The 15,276-nt window shown below is 37.1% G+C and overlaps 1 protein-coding gene across 1 annotated transcript in view; it reads left to right on the top strand.

The window, feature by feature from the left end:
- LOC138146493 (WD repeat-containing protein 19-like) overlaps positions 1-15,276 on the top strand; it is a 154,033-nt gene that overhangs the window by 18,768 nt on the left and 119,989 nt on the right. Inside the window, exons 2-3 of the mRNA XM_069068410.1 lie at positions 8,732-8,847; positions 9,249-9,364. Coding sequence (XP_068924511.1) covers positions 8,732-8,847; positions 9,249-9,364 — 232 coding nt within the window. The remainder of the gene's footprint in view (positions 1-8,731; positions 8,848-9,248; positions 9,365-15,276) is intronic.

Here is a 15,276-nt window from a genome sequence, read left to right on the forward strand (position 1 = left end):
GTGGCGCAGTGAATAGAGCACCTGCCCTGGAGTCAGGAGGACCTGAATTCAAATGTGACCTCAAACACTTAACACTTACTAGCTGTGTGACTTGGGCAAGTCACTTAGCCCCAGTTGCCCTCCCAAAAGCAATAAATAAATAAATAAAGGCTCATTGATTTAACTTAAAAAAATTTAAAAATAAAAGATGTGTTCTAGTATATGATATCACTAGATAAAACATGTTTGTTCCTGTCTCAGTCCAATAGTAAGAGTGCTCTTGAATCTTGTGGAGAGCAGCTTCTGTTTGGTATAGGACTTTGGTAGATACTTGCTACTTGTGTTTCAAAGGCAGCTTTGAAAACTAGAGTTCTGTTTTGTGACAGGCCTAATAAATAAAGCTATGCTGAGGAATAAAGTCAAACCCATGTCCAGTGGTAGCAGAAGACACCAAAGTAGAGAAAGGTCCTCAATGGGGAGAAATGAGAAATGGTTGCAAGGTAGTGGTCCAGGGGAGAAAATGTTGGACCTGAAGTCAGAAAGGCCTGAATTTAAGTCCAGTTTCAGAAATTAACTATATGACCATAGGCAAACTTTCTGCTTCAGTTTCCTCATGTGAAAATGGGGAGAATAATAGTGTCTATGTTCTAGGGTTGCTGTGAGGATAAAATGAGGTAAATTGCTTTGGAAACTGTGAAGCCCTGTTATAAATATTAGCTGATATTAGTATGTTATTATTATTAAGACCTTTTAGTTGACAGCTTTGGGTAATTTCTTGCTTGAGGGCTTTGGTAACAATCTTCTAATTGCAGATCAAAGGCAGCCGAATAAAATGTGCTGAATATAAATCATTGCCCAGGCTGGAATTGAGCATGTGGTGAATAGTTGAGGTAAATGGACAATTTACCAGATCAGTCAAAAGAATGACAGAATAGACAAGTCTAGAAAGTATGTATAACAAGGGGAATTTCAAAATGACCTGCAGAGAATTCCTGCCAGTGTCAAATCACAACTGTATTGGGGGGGGGGGGAGGCAAGTTGGTCTTTTATTAGAGGATTGATGGGATGCCTTATTTCTCCCCTGGTTGTCAGAAACTGATGTATGTTGAATGTTTATAAGAACTTCAAAGGGGAAGCAGATAAATTAGGAAGAGGCACAGGAGAATTCTAGCCTGTATTTGAAAGTTTGAGGGTTGAAGGACAAGGGAAGAAGGAATACTAACCCTTTTCAGCTTTATGATAGGAATTCCATTTCCTATATGATTTCTCTTTTAAAGGGAATACCTATGTAATAGTAATTTCCTGTATAGAAGGACTATCTGACAGGAGAAAAGCTCTCTGTGCTCCAAGGAATGATGTTGGGAATCCCTAAGTGCTGTTAGGAAAGTGGTCATCCAGTACTGATGAGAGGAAGAAGAAACAGGTTGTGGTCATTGGTGATTTGTTGATAAGGATTCTATCAGTTGCTGGTATCAATACACAAGAGACATTTTAAGAATAGATTTTATTTTATATACTCAGAGCATGAGCTCAGGGTATCTAAAAATGCCCACTGAACACTAAATAAAGTTTTCATAAGACTTAGAGTCTCTGTTTTTTAAAGATATAATTGGATTTTGTAGCTGTCAAAAGGGAAAGGTAAAGATTTACATTTCAAAAATAAACATAAAAATTTTATCAGGCTGATGGAAGAGTAAGGAGTTTTACATGTCAAAGATAGCAAAAGGGGAAAAATTCCATCAGGCCTAGTTGTAAAATGATTTAAATTCTGAGATGAGTTGGTTTGGAATTTACAATTAGCAAATGGTAATAATAAAAATGACCTAGAAATTCTTTTAAGCAGTTAATCATCTGAGGTAAGTTATTGAAAGTCTCATCTAAATTCCATTCTATAGGGAAAATCTCAGCCATAAACATGATTTTTCCTTACAAATAAAATGGCCATCCTGGAGCCAAATAGAAAAGACATTAAAAACCTAGAACATTGGTCACTCCATGCTTAAGGGTACCAAAATCATTCTTATAGCAACACTAGTGTAATATGCTGTCTTCCTGAGGCATATATATGTGGCATATGATGGAGAGAGTTTTGAGACTCCTTAAACCTAATGACCACCACCCAGTTTGGATGATTCATGTGGGAACAAGTGTAACTACCAAAAGAAGATCAAGTACAAGGACTTCATACTTGTTAACTGAAAATACACAGTTTCAGGGAGGGTTTAATTGTATTTACTGGTTTTACTAATACAACAGCATGGTACTAGCATATAAAACTAAGAAATTGAATCTGACTTCTAGTTTGTGAGTTCCATTCATCAGGACCCAATGAACTATAAGGAACTGAAATAACTAGTGGATATGATTGCTGAGACACTTATCAGTTGTTATAAAAAAATCATAGACTCAGTACAGCAGGACCCCTTGTTATTCCTCATTGATTAGCAACAATCCTGATAACTTAGCAGCCATGTAGAAGGAATCTGCAGCTGGCATTGATCTTGGCCCCACTTATTCCTACATGAGAGTCTTCAACATGGGCAAGTGGAGATCATAGCTAATGCAAGGAAATAGGACCACCCCAAGCTTTGTTGCCTTTACTGACAAAGAATGTTTAATTGGTGATGCTGTAATAAAATTCAAGTTTCAGTGAATTCTACCAACACAGTCTATGATGCCAAGTATCTGCTTGGTTGCAGATTTGATGATGTAGTTATAGAGTCAGACATGAAGCATTGATCTTTCACTGTGGCAAAGGATGTAGGCATGTCTAAGGTCTAAGTGGAGAACAAAGGAGAAACCAAAATCTTATATCAAGAAATATCTTTTATGGTCTTGACTACAATAAAGGAAATTGAAGAAGCTAAAAACCTTGGGAAGATTGTTAAAAATGTTGTGGTCACAGTACCGGCCTACTTCAATGATTTCTAATGTCAGGCCAGCAAAGGTGATGGAACCATCACATGTCATTTTACTACAAATCATTAATGAATCCACTGCTATTTCTGTTAATGATGGCTTAGATAAAGAAATGTCAAGAAAAGTGTTTGAATATTTGACCTTGAAGGTAGGTAACACTTTAGATGTTTCTACTAACCATTGAAGATGGCATCTTTGAAGTCAAATCCACATGTAGGGATACCTAATTGAATGGGACTTTGAGAGCTGCATGGTAAACCATTTCATTGCTAAGTTAAGGTGAAAGTAGAAGAAGGACATCAGTGAGAACAAGAGGGTTGCTAGTGGTGGAGCCAAGATGACGGAGTAGAAACAGGACTCCTGCATGGCTCCCGCTTCCACCTCCTCCAATACGTGTAAAAAATGACTGTAAACAAACTTTAGAACTACAGAACCCACACAGTGACAGAAAGAAACTAACCTCCCACTGAAGACAGCCCGGCAGGCTGGCAGGAAGTGGCCATCACAGCACTCTGGGAGCCAAGCCTAGCCCCATGAGAGCCTGAGGTTTTAGCCCTAGAGCAACCTGATCAGCCGTGGATAGAGGGACATCAGGAGAGTAGATCACCAGCAGCTGTAGCAGTTTCCAGAATTATCAACCCATAAATGTCAAAGACAAAGTGAGAGTTCAGTGGACTTTGGGAACAGGGAGTCTGGGAGTGCAGTCCAGCCTCTGCTCCTGGAGGGAGAAGAGGCTGAGGTGTGGTGGCCAGCGCCATGTGGCTGCTTCAGAGCTCCTGGCCTGCAGATTGTAGGGGGATCAGTCTGAGGGGTAATCACTCTTACTTTAACCTGCTTGGATCTGGATTGTAGTCTAGGGTGGAGGTCTTGGGGTTCATGACCAGTGAGCCAGAGCATGTGGAAGCTTCAGGGAAGGCAGCCAACTAATTGCTCCAGCAACTGAGAAAACCCCAGTGATTTGGGACAAAGTTCCCCTCTCTGGAAGCAGAGTTCTACTGTGGCAAAAAGCTCAAAAGTCAAGTAATTGGTTGACAACATGAGCAAGCAAAGAAAGCAAAGCAAGCTCAGCAATCTGACTTTAGACTCATTTTTTTTTTTTAAGCACTCAGGGTTAAGTAACTTGCTCAAGGTTACATGGCCAGTTATTTCTGGGTGTGGTGCTAAGTATCTGAGCCCGGATTTGATCCCCAGGTCATCCTGACACTGGAGCTGGTGCTCTTACTCGCTGAGCCACCTGGCCGCCCCTAAGCAATTGGGGTTAAGTAAATTGCTCAAGGTTACACGGCCAGGTGTTTCTGGGTGGGTGCTAAGTATCTGAGCCCAGATTTGATCCCCAGGTCATCCCGACACTGGAACCGGTGCTCTTACTCGTTGTGCTACCTGGCCACCCCTTTAGACTCTTATTTTGGGGACAAAAAGGATAAAAGCATGGAATAGGAAGAAGACAATGAAGTCAGAACTCCTGCACCAAAAGCTTCCAAGAAAAATAGAAATTGGTTACAGGACATAGAGGAGCTTAAGAAGGATTTTGAAAACCAAATAAAAGAAGTGGAGGAAAAATTGGGAAGAGAAATGAGAATGATGCAAGAAAATCATGAAAAGCAAGTCAGCAACCTGACTGAAGAAAATAACACCTTAAAAAACAGACTAACTCAAATGGCAAAAGAGGCTCAAAAAGCCAATGAGGAGAATGCCTTAAAAAGTCGAATTTGCCAGATGGAAAAAGAATCTCAAAATCTCACTGAAGAGAATCATTCCTTCAGAATTAGACTGGAGCAAATGGAAGCTAGTGACTTTATGAGAAATCAAGATACTATTAAACAGATCCAAATAAATGAAAAAATAGAAGGCAATGTGAAATATCTCATTGGGAAAACCACTGACCTGGAAAATAGATCCAGAAGAGATAATTTAAAAATTATTGTATTACCTGAAAGCCATGATCAAAAAAAGAACCTAGAAATCATCCTCCAAGAAATTCTCAAGGAAAACTGCCCTGATGTTTTAGAACCAGAGGGCAAAATAGAGGTTGAAAGAATCCAACCAATTACCTCCTGAAAAAGATCCCCAAAAGAAAGCTCCTAGGAATATTATAGCCAGGTTCTGGAGTTCCCATCAAGGAGAAAATATTATAAGCAGCCAGGAAGAAACAATTTGAATACTGTGGAAACACAATCAGGATAACACAGGATCTGGCAGCTTCTACAATGAGGTATTGAAGGACTTTCAATATGGCATTTTTGAGGTCAAAGGAGCTGGGATTAAAACCAAGAATCACCTACCCAGCAAAACTGAGTATCATGTTTCAGGGAACATATGGTCATTTGGTGGAATAGAGGACTTTCAAGCATTCATGATGAAAAAACCAGAGTTGAATAGAAAATTTGACATTCAGATACAAGAAGCAAGAGAAGCATGAGAAGAGTCATCAAAGTTCAGTGACAAAACAAAAGTTAAGATGACTGGTGTTGGCCTGGGATGCAGTGGATGGCCTTGTGTCTTTGATGTCTGACCAAGTTCTAAGTGTTCCACAGTGTCAGCTTCAACCACCTTCATGGCTGTTAAAACAAATTGTTCTCATCCATCCATTCCACCAGGGGAAGCCTTCATATCTCTTGAGTAGACTCGCTGATGGGTTTGTGACCTGTTGGTTATCCTCAACGTGGTTTAGCTCATCTGCTGAAATGGGTTTATGGGGTGTGGCTGCTGCACATGCTACAGCTTCTCAGAGGCACAGGTAAGAGCAGGGTGTCAGATGGACACACAAGGTAGCTGAGCAGCCCTGAAAAAGCCTCAGCCAGTTCTCAAACTAGTCTTCTATGCTAGTTTTCTGTGATCACCTTGAAGACATGCTAGGGAAAGAATGAATGAATGGTTAAGTAAGTAAGGAGCTAGTTAAATGATCTGATTAGTAGCTAAATTATGAATTTAAAGATTAGAATTAGGAAAGTATTGTAGTGATATGATAGATAACTTGCTCTTTGTGTAACATACTTTAACATTTAACTCTACATTGCTTTTTTTGTTGTTAGTGGACTGGTTAATTTAGTTATATCGTTCCCACTTTTTATCCACTACACTGGCAAAAATAGTTAAAAATGACAAAATTCATTACTAGAAAGCCTAGATCCAGCTATTACCCTGTTGAATCTATGATTTGGTTCAATCATCTTTTGAAAACTACATGTAGTTATAGTAAGAGCTCTAAAACTGTATCTACCCTTTGGTCCAGAGATCAAATTGTTATGACTAACCTAAGTAAATTGTTGACAAGTGAAAAAGACATTGCTGAACAAAAATATTCCTGGCAATATTACACATAATAGGAAAAGGAAAAACAAGACCACTGAAAAATGGCTAGTATTTGGATAGCATTCATGTAATTATTGAGGGAGAACTGAACAAATTATGTGTGGGAATGTAATACAATATTGTTGTGAATAATAAGTATTTACAATAAGTAAAAAGACAAAGTATCTTCTAAGAATTTACTTGAATTTTATGCTTTCAACATTAAGACTTTAGTGGAAGATGAAAAACTCCTAGGCAGAATTAGTGATGAAGACCAAGCAGAAGCTCCAAAGTCCTCATCTTCTAAGATCATACTTCTTCATTTCAGTTGTCTTCCACAGGAAGGTTGAATGGACCTTTCCGCCTCTCCCTTTCTACTTCTTGCTCTGGGAACTACTGTTTAGTCAAATATTGTCATTTATTCTAATAAAAGCATGTCAAGCCACAGCTTTATTCTACTCATCATTTCTGTGACTTCCCAGACTCAAATACCTTTTAATTCTTAGAATTAAGTGTACTTGCTCAGTATATTTCTTAGAATAAGAACCTTGAACCATGAAATGTACCTGTTGTGCACACTTGAATATTTTGACAGTTCTGCAATCTCATCAATTTGGGTTCTTTTTCCAGTAATGTAGATCACAAGCCATCTAGTCTGCTTGTCTATTTAAGAATATGTTTTAAAGAATATAATAAAAATGGATCAAAAAAGATTTAATTGTAAGATCAAATAGATTAAGAGTAAAAAGAAAAGAAGGGAAAGAGGAAGACAAAGGAATAGGACAGAGGAGAGCTCATCCAAGAGTGCATTTCTGTGCTTGCAAATCATCCCAGAATACCAGTGCTTTAGCCTCCAGGTTCCTTATTATTTTTGAAAGATCTTAGATCTATATTTATAGATATTTGTCGTGTGATACCCAATAGTTATTTATTTAATACTGAATGTGTACTGTAGTTGGGGTATAAAAAAATTGAATCACAAAAGTTTCTGACCTCAAGGAGCTAACATATTAACGGGTACATATAAGAAGACAGAGTAGAAGGAAGGTAACCTTAGTGGGGAAAGCACAAGTGAATGTAAGGGATTAGGAAGGCATCTTGCAGAAAGCAGCCTTTGAGCTGAGTTCTGAGGGAAGTCAGTAATATTAAGAGGTGGCAGTGACAAGGAAGAGCATTCCAGGTATGAAGGACAGCTAGTATAAAGTTATGAAGCGTCATATGTGAGGAACAGTAAATAGGCCAGTATAGTTTGCTTATAGAATTTGTGGAGGATTAATGTGTGAGAAAACCTGAAAGACAGAAAAAGGAAATGTTGTGAAGAGGCTTAAATGTCAACCAGAGGATTTTGTATTTGATCCTAGAAGTAATAGAGAGCCCCAAGAATTTATTGAACAGTGAAATGACGTTGAGGCCTATACTTTAGGAAATTCATTTTGGCAACCGTGGAGGATGGATTAGAGTGTAGAGAAACTTGAGGTAGAGAGACCAAGTAGAAGGCTACCTATACTAACTAGTATAGGTGGGAGGTGATAATGACCTGAACTAGTGTGATGTCTTTGTTATTAGAAAGAATAGAATATAGATGAAAAATGTTGTGAAGGTAGAGATGAAAAGATTTGGCAGTGAGCTGCATATTTTGGGTGTGTGAGGGTAAGGAGTTGAGAGTGACACTGAGGTTTCATGCCTGGGTAAATGAGAGGATGGTGACAGTCTTGACTATAATAGGGAAGTTCAGGAAACAGGAGAGTTTGGGGACAGAGATACTGGATTCTATTTTGTATATGTTGAGTTCGAGATACCAACAGACATCCAATTTGAAGTGTCCAATAGGCATTTGGAGAAGAAGGAATAAAATTATAGAGATGATATTATCTATCATAGAGATAATAATTGAACCCATTTGAGTTAATGACATTACCAAGTGATATGGTATGGGGGGAAAAGGGAAGAAGGGACTAGGTCAGATCTTTTGGGATCACCTATACCGGGAGGGGGTGGGAGATGACTAGGATGAAGATTCAGCAAAGGAGACTGAAAAGGAACAGTCAGAATGGTAGGAAGAGAACTAAGAAATAGAGCAGTGTCATGAAAATGTTGAAAGGAGTATTCAGTGGAAGGCAGAAAATAGCATTCAGTAGAAATAGCATCAAATGCTACAGAGAGGTCAAGAAGGATAAAGAATGAGAAAAAGCTATTAGATTTGGCAATTAAGAAATCATTGGTAACTTGACTACTACTTCATTTGTTTTTCATGTGACCTTAGTTAAAGTCCTTTAATTGCTCTGGGTCTCCATTTTCTCATGTGTAAAATGAGGAAGTTGGACTAAGTAATATTTAAGATCCTTTGTAGCCCTAACATTCTATGCCTCTGCTTATGCCTGATTTTGTTAACAGATATATCAATTTCATGTATAAGAATGTTAAATTAAAAGAATTGTTAAAAACTTGAAAGAAAGGAGCATTCTTAATTATGGTACAAAACAGCCGTTTTAGATAACTAATTCCTCAAGCAGAAAGTTTTCATAAACTTTTTAAATTCCAGGGATCAGATGTCCTTCCTGCTCTGGTCAAAAGTTGGAGCCTTACTTGCTATTGGGACAGTTAAAGGAAACTTATTTATATATAACCATCAGACTTCTCGCAAAATTCCTGTACTGGGTATGTATTACCAGACTACTGATTTTCTTAAATGTAAATTTAATAATGATTTAAAAATTAGCCAAAGAACAAACCCCCGCCCACCATATATACTCTTCTGTATTAGCAATATTGTCTGTATGTGGTGTTATGATGTTTTTTTTATCTAGTCTTTAATACTTTGATAGAAAAATCATCAAATTATTAACAACAATTAGACAAATATTTTAATAAATTAAGAGTTTCACTTAATAAACATTTGGACCTCATTGTAATATTCTCCTTTAGAAAGAGGAATTTTGAATCCTATTTAAGGGAAAAAAGTGCTAAAATACAAAAAGATATCATGTATAAGGTAATCATAGATCCTGAAGGAAGCATTATAACATAGTTGTAGTATATAATGTTAATATATTTTTCAGGTAAGCACACTAAACGAATAACATGTGGATGCTGGAGTTCTGAAAACTTACTGGCACTAGGTAGTGAAGATAAAATTGTAACAGTTAGCAATCAGGAAGGTGATACAATAAAACAGGTAAAAAGTAGTACCAGCATTAAATTTTTTGTTTCTATTTTAATATTCTTAAAATGATTAATAAGGTCATGGTTGTCTTTTTTATAAAACACCATCCTGTTCTCCGCTTGATATTAAACACAGTGGACGTACTCTTCTATTTCTTTTTTTTACATTTCACTGCTAGCCCTCTAGAACAGTCTATACCTACTTTTTTATTTCCTTGCCATCCTCTCTCCCTTTAACTTAAAGTAATCTGACTTCCACTTTAGCCCATCTTTCTCCCTTTCACTTTACTGGAAGTATATTCTTTAAAGTCACCTAATTGTCAAACCTCATGGACTTTTATTATTTGTCAGTTATCTCTTTGATCTTATCTGAAACATTCAAATCCAAGTATGAAAGAATAGGATTTGATTCAGTGTCATTTGTATGTTAAATCAACTTCCTTTCTTCTTCAGCTTTGCATTTGGGCTGCCTCCTCTTCCTTTACCCAGCCAACTAGCATGGGCCATTGGAAGTATCTCCTTACATGGCTACCACTCAAAAACATCACCCTGGGACTTCATAGCCACAACCATCCACCTCCTTTTTAAATGAAACTCTAGTACCAAAAGCATTCAAATAATTTTTACAAACAATTCCAGTGCCATAGCCACTCAGTTCACTCTTAAATAGTGTATGGAAAATAGCTGACCAAAATCAGGGCCAAGGAGTGATTTTATTGCTAGTAATTGTTAGAGGCTATATTCAAACCAAGGTCTTTCAGGTATATAATTTGTCAGAAGCCCTTTTGAAACAAGGTCTTCCTGATTTCTAAGCCCAGATTTCTTTCTATATTTTTCTTCAGAATATTCTTGAGAGTTTCTAATCTATCACAGGCTGTTTTTCCTTGTGGAATTCTAGGCTATAGGAATCTACCTGTCATTTTCTTCCACCTTTTGAAATCTGCTCTCCTAATATCTTGTATGCTAGTCAGACCATAGCCATTTTTTACTTATTTATCCCAAATTTAAAGGTGGAATGGCCACTTCCTTCCAAACTTCATGTTATTTGAATATCAGAAACCAATACACCTTGTTGAAGATAAGATCTGGAAATAGCTGTTTCTTTCTTTAATCCTCTACCTTTTTAAGATTAAAATTATTGTTAGAGAAAGTAAATTATTAGCTGCTCTTGGAGAAGAGAGTTCTAACAGATGTTCAGAAAATTGAAATCCTCCATCACATTGACATCTTGCCTCTGTACCAGGTTTGTAGACTATTTTCCAAACTCCGTATCTATTACCTCTTTCTGTCCAGATAGCCCATTATAGACTCCAATTACAATATTACTTAAGGTACTGACTACTGATTATTTTCTCAGATTCTTTCAGCTATGTTTTTTTCCCTTTCCTGTACATGAGTACATGTTCTTAATATACAGTGGTACTGGGGGTGAGTAAAGATGGCAGAATAGTAGGAAGAAATACAGTGAGTTTCTTTCCACCCAAACAACTTATGCAAACAAATCTATAAAATGTACTAGACTGATTCTTGATTGGGAATTTAAAAAAAATCATAGTGAGTCATTTTTCTAGTCTAGGCTGTGCTCCTGGGCAAGAAGCAGTCTCAGGTCAATCATAGGGAGGTTTAAACTTGTGTTGAGTGCAGGAACAGTCATCTTTGATCCTTCCAGGTCAAGATCTAGAGGTTGACTGAGGAGAGGCTCTGCTTCTGGGGATGGTGTTCAGGTTTATGAAAACCAAGGGCCCTGACCGATATACTAATTGAGTAGTAGATTACCACAAGGTCAAAAACTAAAACAAACGTTAGCTCTGTGACTCAGACCTGAGGAGCAGAATAGGATCTTAGTTTGAATGTCTAGCCCAGACTAAAAAAGACCGAAGAGGAATAATTAGGGCAGGATCCCAGACCAAAGGGGATCCTGCTGACTGATAGTGTCTGAGTCTAGCTGAGTCTACTAAAACACCAAATGGGGCAGTCCTACAGGCCTGTTGCTCAGACTCAAATGCAGATGAGAAACTTGTAAAGTTCTGACCACGGGATCAGTGACTAGACTTTGTTCTGAATCAGATCACTTGTGGAACACTAAAAACCTACAGGTCCCCAGTGTGAGCTGTTCCTGAATTCTTGGAATAACATAACATTCAGTACCTTAAGAAAGTGTCAGCAGGATCAACGCCTCCAGCAGAATCATTTACTTCAGGAGTGCACAGAACTTAGCCCTAATATCAAGTCTTAAGTCAGGAAATAGACAGGAAAAATGAGCAAGCAAAAAAAAAATTGTACCATAAAAAACCTATTATGGTGACAGATGCTTCAAGATACAAACTCAGAAGAGAATGACTTCAGAACCTCTATGAGAAAAATCTCAAAGAAAAATACAGCTTTGGAACAAATTCAACTAGAATTCCTAGAAGAGATGAAATAAATTTTTAAAAGTGTTAATGTTTTTTTGCCAGTGAAATGAGTGGGCTAGAGGAAAAAACTGGAAAAGAAATGAGAACCATGGAAGAAAAGAGTTGGAAAGAAAATTAACAGTTGGTACAAGAGATACAAAGCTTTGCTCAAGCAGAAAACTCCTTAAAAATTAGAATGGACCAAGCAGTGATCTTCATGAAAACTAATGACTTCATGAGACAGCTAGAACTATTAAAAAAAAAGTCAAAAGACTAAAAAGGAAGAAAATGTATTTCATAGCAGAATTCATAGCAGTATTTCATAGCAGAAATGACCTGGAAAACATATTAAGGACAGATAATTTATGAATCATTGAGCCTCCTGAAAATTATGATCAGAAAAAGAATCTAGACATTATATTTCAAGAGATTATAATGTAATCCCAGTCCCAAAGCCTGATGGTATTGGAGGTACTCTCTTCTCATTGGTGGAGATGAATACTCTCAGCTTTGTGTGAGGGGTGGGGGTATATTTGGTGAATAAGAGTACTTCACTATCTTTAGTCTTCTTTAAGTTCTCTTCAAGCTTTGAGTTGTTTCAGACCTTCCAAGCACTTTAGGTGCTTCTGACTTCCACTTTGGAGAGGGAAAATGGGTGAAGCCAACCTCACTTCAGGTTACTGAAGTAAAATACTCTGGGAAGACATGAGAAGAGCTGAAAGTCACTTCAGGGAACTTCCCCTTGAGTGAGATATGGGACTTGCTTGGTTGAGCTTAATTACCTTGTTCTCAATAGGAGAAACTTCTTTACTCTGTATTGTTTTATATATATATATATATGTATATATTCCAGTGGAGTAATGATGAAATTGCTCACTTTCTGATAGAAAGGTCAGGGATTAAGTGTAGAATGAGACTTAAAAAAAGAGTGCACTCCCACATAAGCAATTGCAGTGTTTTGCATGCAAAATAAATAAATAAAGCTGTCCTAATTCTGTTTTGTAAATGGAGGAACAATCATATCTTTCTAAGCAGTAATGGAAAAAAAACCTAGTGCTTCTGTGCATTTTGATATATCTGAGTTTATTTTTCCACAATGTAATTCTTTTGACATGGTTAGGTTTCTCATATTATCCTAGTTCATGAACATCAGAATGCTAAATAATACTGTGTTTAAGTTTTGTGTTGCAAGAACAAATGAAATAAACTTGAATTGTGCTACAAAAAAAACCAGTGTGGAAATCAATTTTGCTTGACTTTACATATTTGTAACAAGAGTTTTGTTTTTCTTTCTTACTGGAGAGGGGGCAGTGGTTATTTGGAGAAAGGGAAGATAGACTTTTGGTGTTTGAAAAAATAAAATTAAAAAATATGGATTGCTACTATTCATTCCTATCTTATCTTTTAGCTATCCTGTTTGTTCCATTCATGCATATATGGGTTAGGGATATCCCACCAAGTCTCAGTGATATCTATGAGGTCAAACATGTCTTCTTACATTAGGAGCTCAAGTTGCCCTGGTTTTGCATATGTATGTATTGACACAAGGTTGTCAATTTTTGTGACTAACTCATTTCTGAGATTTTGTTTCCTGGGAATTTTTGGGTATCTCTATTGTTAATATACTTAAATTGTAGCTACTCTCTTACCTAATTTGGTGGATTGACTAAGCAATTTTTCTGCTTTACTCTTTTCAGTTTAAAACCTCTTCTCCTCAACATAATTAGCATGCAAATGAAATTGATTTGTAAGATTTCTGGCATAATCAGCAAGTGTTTATTAAATTCCTCATTGTATAAAGGAATACAACATTCTAGACACTCAACATATAATACAAAGTAAATATAAGGTAATTTTGGAGAAGAAACAGTAACAGTCAGTCTGGATGTACTAGAGAGTGTATGAAGAGGAGCATTCTGTTGTTTGTCCTTCCTTCTAGAAGAGGACCATAACATCTGTGTAATAATCCTGGAAAGATAGGGTAGAGTCAACTTATTTAAGAGTGCTACATTTGTGTTTTACTGTAGAGGCAATAGGGAGACCCTGAAGCTTTGTGTGCAGCAGAATGTTTTGTCAGAGAATTTGCCAAGATTTTTCAAAACAAATGACTATTAACCACTTCTGGTGATTCAAATCACAAATGACACTGCTAAAATTAAGTATAGAACATATTAAGTAATGCACTAGATGCAAAATAATAATTGAACTCACTATCTTTTCCCCCAAACCCTTCCTTCTTCCTAACTTCCCTATTATTAAGAGTATCACCATCCTAGTCAATCTGACTGGAAAGCTACTTTTTCTTTGACTCCTCTATCTCTCTCCCTCCTGGCCTCCCACCCTACTTGATCTAGTCTTTTTGTTTCTTCATTCATAATGCTTTTCATATATGCCCCCTTCTGTCTGACACTGCCACCATTTGGGTACAGGCCCTTGTTACCTCATGCCTGGACTGCTAGTGAGTCTCCCTGCTATAAGTCTCTTCTCACTTCATAATTCATTCAGCTGCTGAAGTGATCTTGCTTTCTAAAGCATAAGTTTGACTATGTCAGTTCTCCTACTTGAACTTCAGTGGCTCGGTATGACCTTCTGGTCAAATATAAAATCCTACTCGGCATTCAAGCCCCTTTCCACATTTCTAGTTTTCTTGCTCCTTTCTTCATTCCATATATTTTGCAATCAAGTGATACTGTCCTCCTTGCTGTTCCTTGGACACAACAACCCATCTCCTGAATACAGGCATTTTCATTGGTTATCCCCTCATGCCTGGAATACTTTGCCTCATTATCTCTGCTTCATTGCCTTCAAATTTTAGCTAAAATCCCATCTTCTTCAAGAGGCTCTTTGTAGTTCTTAATTTTGGTGCCTTCTCTTTGAGATTACTCCCAGTCAATCCTTATGTATCCTGTTTATAATGTTCATTTAAAAAATTTGAGTTCCAAATTGTATCCCTCCCTCCAGCTTTCCCACCCAGGGAGAGGGCAATCAATATGATAACAGTTACACATATGATATCATGCAAAACATTTCCACTTTAACTATGTTGCAAAAAACAAAACAAAACAAAAACACATCTTGCCAACCCCTCCAAAACAAAACCCAACTCAAGAAAAATAAAGTGAAAAAGTATACTTTAATCTGGACTCAGAAAACAGTTCTCTCCCTGGAGGTGAATAGCATTTTTCATCATGAGTCCTTAGGAATTGCATCATTGTCTTTTATGGTTGATCATCTCTACAATACTATTGTTACTATGTACACTGTTCTGGTTCTTCTCACTTCACTTTGCATCAGTTCATATCAATCTCAGGTTTTTCTGAAACTAACCATTTTGTCATTTCTTATAGCAAATAGTAAGTATTCTCTCACAATCATATACCACAGCCTGTTCAGCCTTTCCCCAATTGATGGACATTCCCTCAATCTCAATTCTTTGTCACCACAAAAAGGTCTGTTATGAATAATTTTGTATATATATATATATATATATATGTCTATATATATATCTCCACTCTTCTTTTCCTTTTTCTTT

The sequence above is a fragment of the Petaurus breviceps genome, unplaced genomic scaffold (genome assembly GCF_028583685.1).
Source record: "Petaurus breviceps papuanus isolate PSGF00001 unplaced genomic scaffold, PetGlider_PUasm1.0 140, whole genome shotgun sequence".
Lineage (NCBI taxonomy): Eukaryota > Metazoa > Chordata > Mammalia > Diprotodontia > Petauridae > Petaurus > Petaurus breviceps.